An 8,250-nucleotide genomic window follows, 5' to 3' on the forward strand; every position below is an offset into this window, starting at 1 on the left:
ATATAAGGGGGACTCTGATGTAAGGGGGGCTCTAATGTAAAGGGGAACCCATAGACTCTGATGCAAGGGAGAATTCAGGGGACTCTGATGTAAGGGGGCTCTCAGCACTGAGTCCCCAGCGTCCCTCCTTACATCAGGGTCCCCAGTGTCGCATGTAAGGAGGGACTGTGAGGCAAGGGGGAACTCTGGGGCTTTTTAATCAAAGATTTGTGTTGATATTATGGTAACGTTATTTAAGAAATGGGTCTCAGATTTTGGAAAGGTGTAGATATTCCACCGAACACCTGACCAATGTACCCCTTATTTGCTAGATGCTGAAGTGACTCTGCCGATGGCGCCACATACATCCAAGAAGTAACTCTACTATATCTCTGGTTTGGCTCTGTGGCCTGTCAGAGCCTCTGGAGAGAACGTAATGAGCATTCAGCCTCCGGCCACATCCCGTGACCATTTGCTGACAGCTCCCCTCGGGCGACCGTTCACTGACAGCGCCAAGCGCCCCCCATCCCCACTGAATGATCATTCACTGCCAGCACCAGCCCACACATCGCCAGCTCTCTCTCAGCCCCCCCCTGGTGAAAAGTGTAGGTACATCCCTTGTGGGGAGGCATGGAAACTTTATAAGTTTGAGTGACTTGCCCAGTCAATATCAGGACTTCAACTATCCTGATATTGACTGGGCAAGCAGAACCACATGCTACTTGGAAAGGTTCCTGTGAGATCTGACTTCATAAAAATTTCCCTCGTGAGGTTTCTGGAAATTCCCGTTTATAACCTTGTAAACATGTTTACTGCAAATCTATCCTTACATGAGTACACTACCCAAATTGGATGTCTTTCTTAAGATGGCTGACATGACGTACAAAATGGCGGGTGACCGTGTGATTCAGCAAGGACTATGAAATTTCCCTTCACAAGGCCCGACACTTTTCTGCAAGATAATTTCATGGGTCCAAATGGTGGAAACGCCAACTAGAAATAATACACTATTGCACTTACTGATTTCTAGGGATGCGCCGATACCGAGTATTTGAGTGAGTACTGGTACTCGCCCAAATGCTCCGATACCTTCCCCGATATCAGAACCTCTGGTCAGAGGAAGATCTCCTCTGACTGGCAGTGCCATAGGGGAACATGGAGCCAGCCTCCCGGGCAAACAGAAAGCCAGGCGGCGCGTCATTACCCGCCATCCAGCTTCCTTATTGCCTGGGAAGCCGGCTCTATGCAAGCGGAAGCACCAGTATCGGCGAGTACCAAAAGCAAAATATCAGTACTCGATATCGGAAAAAAACGGTATTGGTGTATCCCTACTGATTTCTAATAATACAGAGCTATTCACAGATGTGGATATAAGGGGCAATTTGGAGGGTAATCAAGTATGCGATCTTCTCTGGGAAGCAGAGAAAAGTTGGAACGTCAAGAACTGTCATCTTCAGAAAGGCCAACTTTAGCTAGCTGCGATCTTTACTAAAGGATATTGTATGGGATGAAATCTTCCTGACAACAAACAGGGAGGACAGGTGGGAAAGTGTTATGTCCATATCAAACAATGTTCGCCAGTGCATTCCATTAAATAAATTAAAAAAGCAAAAGTCCCTTTTCTCCTATTCATAAACAATATAGAGGTCAGAATAAATGGCTCACACTCACAAAGTGTAGGTACATCCCTGGTGGGGAGGCAAGGAAATGTTATAATTTGGGGGGGGGACTTCAACTATCCTGATATTGACTGGGCAAGCAGAACCACATGCTCAACAAAGGCCACATAGGGATCACCAAGAAGCCAAAAGCAACAGGTCCAAATTAAATAAGGTTCTATTTGACAGACATGTGGGGGGGGGGGCCAGCTTACAAGTCAGAGACTACTGACTCCCCCTAATCATCGTATAGGTTTTATGCCCCTCACAAATCAAGACAAAACGCAAGCTTAAAACACCACTGGACTCTCCAAGACAAGGCTGGATAGGTGGCTGCAGATGTCATTGGAAATGTTCCTTTGAGATGTGACTTCACAAAATTTCCCTCGTGAGGTTTCTGGAAATTCCGGTTCATAACTGATAAACGTGTTTACTGCAAATCTATCCTTACATGAGTACACTACCTAAACTGGATGCCTTTCTTAAGATGGCTGACATGACGTACAAAATGGTGGGTGACCGTGTGATACGGCAAGGACCACGAAATTTCCCTTCACAAGGCCCGACACTTTTCTGCAAGATAATTTCATGGGTCCAAATGGTGGAAACGCCAACTAGAAATAATACACTATTGCACTTTTTCTAGGGATGCGCCGATACCGAGTATTTGGGTGAGTACTCGCACTCGTAATACAGCGGAAGAGGCAGTGCCATAGGGGAACATGGAGCTGACTTCCCAGGCAATCAGGAAGCCAGCTCCATGCTGATTGGCTGGGAAGTCAGCTTCCTGGCCAATCAGCATTGAGCCGACTGAACAGACGGCTGTCTTGGATCAGCTATAATAACAATAACAAGTACTTACTATGGGGGTTTGCTTTTAAACTTTTATGGTGGTTCTGAAATGTGACTTCTACAAACCAAAGACATATTTGCCAGCTGTTCGGCCGGCTCAATGTTGATTGGCTGGGAAGCCAGTTTCCCGGCCAATTAGCATCGAGACGACCAAACAACATGGAGTCGGCCTCCCGGGTAATCATGAAGCCTATCGGCGCGTCATTAAAAGGCAGCCCGGCTTACTGATGTAATCGGAAGCACCGGTATCGGCAAGTACCAAAAGCAAAATATCAGTACTCGATACCGAAAAACGTATCGGCATCCCTACTGATTTCTAATAATACAGAGCTATTCACAGATGTGGATATAAGGGGCAATTAGGGTAACAGCAACCATGGGGTAATCACGTTTGCTATCTTCTCTGGGAAGCGGAGAAAAGTTGGAACACCAAAAACTGTAAACTTCAGAAAAGCCAACTTTAGCTAGCTGCGATCCTTACTGAATGATATCGCATGGGATGAAACCTTTCGGACAATGAAAATAAAGGACAGATGGAAATGCTTTACGGCCGTATCAAACAACAATATACGCCAGCGCATTCCATTACATAAAAAAAAGCAAAAGTCCTGCAGGATACTGCACTGATGCTTTGCTATTCATTTAAATGACACCCCAATTCAACGCATGGCTAGTGTGCATCATTGCAGCTTACCGTGCAGTACAGTAATACCGTGCATTGCAGTAAAAAAAAAAAGGAATGCATGCACCACATGGTATTGTTGTACCACGCGTTGTGCTGCAATGCATGCCTGCCGGGAGATGTGTTGGGGTGCCACTGAAATGAATGTCAATGCGACATTGTGCGGTATGATAGCGTGCACTAGACACATGGATCCGGCGTGTTTAGGCCAGTGGTATAAGTTTGAACGAGTCCTAAAACTTTTTTTTTTCCCCATGTAACTACAAGGAAGTGGAGGGGTATTTTCGAGCTTTTGCACATGCTGCACACACCCATGCAATAATCATAAAAATAATTCTGAAGTTCAGCTGACTCATACAAGGAACCTCATAATCAATATACGGTTAAATTCTTTCACTTTCAGTCTGCTTTCCCACCATGGCAGCTGCTGAGCTGGGAGCCGAGCTGAAATGCTCCATATGCTTGAATATCTACACGGACCCGGTCACTCTGAGCTGCGGGCACAACTTTTGCCAGATTTGCATCCAAGACCTGCTGCGTAACCAGGACCATGATGGAGTTTACACTTGCCCAGAATGCAGGACTCAGTTTTCGACCCGCCCAACAGTCCAGAGGAACACGACCCTCTGCAATGTGGTAGAGCAATGCCACACATGGCTACGGAGAGAAGAGGCGACGGGAACGTGCCCCCTCCACCGGCTGCTCCTCAAATATTACTGCTTTGAAGACACGGTCCGGATCTGTGCCGACTGTTGTGCAAGCGTCCAGCACAGGGGGCACCAAACGATGCCCATGAACGAGGCCGCTGAGAAGATCAGGCAGGATTTGAGAAACCTTCTTGAACAGTTGGTCTCGGGAGATGAGCTAGACGGTGAGGTCCAAAGTTTCCAAGAACATACGCAGAAAGTAAGAGACAAGTCTGCTACTGTGAAGGAAAGCGTCACCGTTTTAATCCAGGATATCATTAGCCGATTGCTCGATCTTAAGAAGGGAGTCTTGGCCGAGATCTCCAAACAGGAACAACAAGCCCTGCTCTTGACCTCCAACCAGATTCAGAATCTGAAAGTCATGAAAGACGACCACTATTGTAAAATAATCTGCATCGAGGACCTGTCTAATATGGCCGATGACCTAACAGTCCTACGGATCGACGTCCCAGATCTTTCCTGCCCAAATGTAGAGGACTTCCACAGTCCAGACATGGATGATGATCTCATCTCAAAGACTTTAAACACGGGTCTAGTGGATATTGTAACCGGCGTAACCAGAGGGATCTTTGTGCCAGAAGCTTTGAACGCGACGCTCAACGCCAAGACGGCTGGTAGCAACGTTGACATATCTGCCGATTTAAAAACCGCGTCGTGGTCCCCAAACAACCGAGGTCGCCCACAGAACGGGGAGAGGTTCGAGTACAACCAAGTTCTAAGCAGCGAGAGTTACTTCTCTGGCCGACAGTACTTTGAAATAGAGACCAGCGAGACCGGCAACTGGATGATAGGGATGGCCTACAGCAGCATAGACCGGAGAGGGCACCAGTCTCTGCTGGGTGACAACGACAGGTCTTGGTGTTTGAGGAGACACGATGATGAGTATTCCGTCACACACCAGAAGGAAGTCTTACAGCTGACTTTCCAGCCCTCCTTGAACAGATTCAGGATCTTATTGGACTACGAGGCCGGCCAGCTGTCGATTTACGAGCTGAGTGACCAGACACGACATCTGCACACCTTTACTGCCACTTTCACCGAGCCGCTACATGTTGCACTATGGGTATGGAGTGCCTGGGTCAGAATCAGGAGTTAAAGGCAAAACAGCTGCCTATTTCTAACAAGCATGCGGTTTGAGCCACTGCCGTGCAGCCATTTGCTGTCTATATGCACTCCAGCGATGGCTGCATGGCATTTCTCAGGGAGGGTTTTCTGATGGTGACAACAGTGGACCATGTCTGCGTAGTGTGTATTGAGATGTCCACTTGTAGTCACCATCAGAAAGCCCATATGGCAGGGTGACAATGCAGTAGCACAATTGGGAGAAGGGGACAGAGCATTGTCATCCAGAAACAAGGACCTCGGTGATAGGAACCAGGGATTATTTTAATGAAAGCTGCAGATTTAAGTAGATTAAAAAAAATGACTTTTGAAAGGATGTTAAAAATATGAAATTTTAGTGATTGGGTTTACATTTCCTTTAACAGCAGCTGGGATAAAGTCAGAGAGTACGCCATTTTCAGGCAGGCCTCCATCCAATTTAAGAGAGGGGGAAGAGTAAAGACGCAATCACTGTGCAGCACTGCCAAGCAGGAAGTCATCTCCATGGTTTGGCCAAGTCCACCGATAATTTGCTATTCTGGGTGGGCACCTGAGGGGGCTGAATCAGCTGCCAGTGTCTTATATCTCAAATACCCAATGGGGAGATTTCCTCTCAAGCGCCTCTGCCCCATTCCAGATTGTCTGTCTCTGCTCCCTTCCACCAGGCTACAATGAAGGGGTCATTTCCTCACAGTGGGATCCCACCAATTATTTATTTTGAATTATGGAGAATCCTACAGTGTAGGGAGACACCATGACTTGACCTTGCAGCATCCATGACAAGTGGGAGGAGCTGGGAATCCAGCCAGAGACATTTTACCGATGGGACTCCCCAAAGAGATAGAAGAAGCTGCTGATGTGATTCTCCTTGCCAGTAATCACGCGAGCATTAGACTAACTCTGTGCAAAATGAAAAATGATATATGATGCAATCTGTCACTAACCGCTTCTGTTTTCCTGATTCCCCCTGTAGAGTATTTGTATTACTTTCCTGTACACCCGTCATTTATTCTACTCCTAGTACCAGACTAGCTGTCCAGCAAGAATGGCAGCTACAGGGGTTTCGGTTTCTCTCTCTCTCTCTCTCTCTCTCTCTGGGTCTCTCTCTCTCTGGGTCTCTCTCTCTCTGTGTATTATAAATATTGTATTTGTAACCTCTAGCTGGAGTTGGACGTAAATGTTTTAGTCTTGTAGGCGATGTTTACACCATGTCTGGAGCAGATCTGCAAACGCAGAGCATTTTTATCGCGATTTTGCCACATTCCGGTGCTGTTTTGCCTTTTTTTTAAGCTTCAAATTTCAGGGGCAGTCCAGTGCGTTTGCATGAGGTTTTGATGCATTTCCATGCCTTCCAGACCAGAGAAAATGAGAACTGCAGTATTTTTTTTTTTGTCTGGTCCGGATTGGACTGCATTGGTGTGAACAGAGCCCGGAAATACCATAGGGATACATTTGGATGCTTTTTTTTGGTCCGGAAACAAACTGTTCTGGTCAGGACATGGTGTGAACAAGCCCTTACTTAAAAGTCCATTACACGCCCATCTAAGGCTGGGCACACATCGCAAGACTTTTGTCTTGCGATGGTTGTAAGGTAATTTAAAAAAACGTACGATCTGCTCATCTTGGACAGGCAGATCATACTTGCGATGATCGCAAGCCGCACCCCCCCTGAGGGGCGGGCTTACGATGACCGCAATGCTGAACGGGCACTCGGGCACTGTGCGCTTGCGCACACCGGCCCGCCCGGCTTTTATCTTACGAACATGCTACACACCCGCCGAACATCGTACGATGCTCGGCGGGTTTTCAAACATGTTCGTAAGTTAAAAGTCGTGCGACCTTACAGTAGTAGCGGTCGCGCGTCTTCCACACACCTTACGATAATCGTACGATCGTGGGATTTCCCTTGATTATCGTACGATTATCGTAAGGTGTGTGGGCGGGCACCCTAAGACTACCTTACCCAGGGTGACAACACAGCTGTGTGATTTTTGCTGTACAAGGAGCAGCGTCGTCACCCTGTTGCAGGAAGTGGAAAAAAATTACAAATCTACCGACCACAGAAACAGGTAATAAAACTATGTTACGGGGTGGCGAGGTCAGAAAACAATAACTGCCGTGTTAATTCTACTGCCAGACCGCATCATATATGTCACTTTTTGTTTAGAGTTACATTTTAATTAGTTTAGGGTGGAGTGGCACTTTAACAGACAGAATTATTTTGGGGTTTTGTCTCTGTCCCGGTATCAGCAATATTTAATAGAACACTAAAAACGGTAAACGGACAGACTTGCCTCGCCCAGTGGAAGCGAAACATGTTTAAAAGTAGACATGTGCACCAGCAAAAAAATTGTTTCGATTTGGATTTTGCTTTATTTCGTTTTTCGGATTCGAATGAAGCTCGTTAGCGGAAATCCATATGAAATTTCGTTTTGTTTTCGTTTCGTCCGTTGCAGCAAAGTGACATTTAAGAGGGACAAAAGGGGTTTTTTGTTCTCAAATGTCACTTTGCAGCAACGAAATTTCGACCAAAAAACGAAACTTCGTCGTAAAAAAAACGAATCGGAAATTCAGAATCGGAAATTCGGATTCGTTTGCATTCGTTATATCTGTAATACGGAATTCGGATACATCCGAATTTCGATTCGCAACGAAACGAATCGCACATGTCTATTTAAAAGTGTTTCTAAAATGCGTGTGGAGACTTCTATTACAATCTACATTTCCCACCTTGACACAAAAGGTACAGAATGGAATCTAACTGGTTATTAGGAGCAAATGACAGTTGGCACTTTCTCTAGGTTTGTAACAATGAACTGAAAAGGCTTTTTTGGGTGTTTAAGGTGCACTCATGGGTACAGAGTCTGACAATAAAATGTGAGTTTTAATCAATATGTCCATCAGTGCCCCTTAAAAACCCCCAAAAAGCCTTTCTAGTTCATTGTTCCAAATGATCAGGGTGTGGTGTGGTGTACTATGTGGGCCCATTAGCCTATGGTTTCTGTCCCCCAGATGTGAAGCCGGCTCCAATTGGAATTGATGCGGTTAGCACGGTGTTTTGCTCAATGCTGTGGAGAGCTGGAAGGGTGTCCGCCGATTATTATCCTGTATACATCTTCATGTGTAACAATGTGGAATGTGCTGCATGACTGAATTGTTTTATCACAGATATGGAATAGTGAATAATAACATCATTTAATGAAATTTAAATGTATCTATATACATCTTTGTAACAGAATTCAGAATTATTTCCATATGTTATTAATATACC

At 45.8% G+C, this 8,250-nt stretch overlaps 1 protein-coding gene across 1 annotated transcript; it reads left to right on the forward strand.

Annotated features, from left to right (window-relative positions):
• The first annotated feature begins 3,588 nt into the window (after positions 1-3,588).
• LOC108795676 (E3 ubiquitin-protein ligase TRIM39-like) lies at positions 3,589-4,974 on the forward strand. The gene has a single exon (XM_018566971.1). The coding sequence runs from the start codon at positions 3,589-3,591 to the stop codon at positions 4,972-4,974; it is 1,386 nt and encodes a 461-aa protein (XP_018422473.1).
• The last annotated feature ends 3,276 nt before the right edge of the window (positions 4,975-8,250 follow it).

Source organism: Nanorana parkeri, unplaced genomic scaffold, assembly GCF_000935625.1.
Source record: "Nanorana parkeri isolate BGI_ZX_2015 unplaced genomic scaffold, ASM93562v1 scaffold994, whole genome shotgun sequence".
Lineage (NCBI taxonomy): Eukaryota > Metazoa > Chordata > Amphibia > Anura > Dicroglossidae > Nanorana > Nanorana parkeri.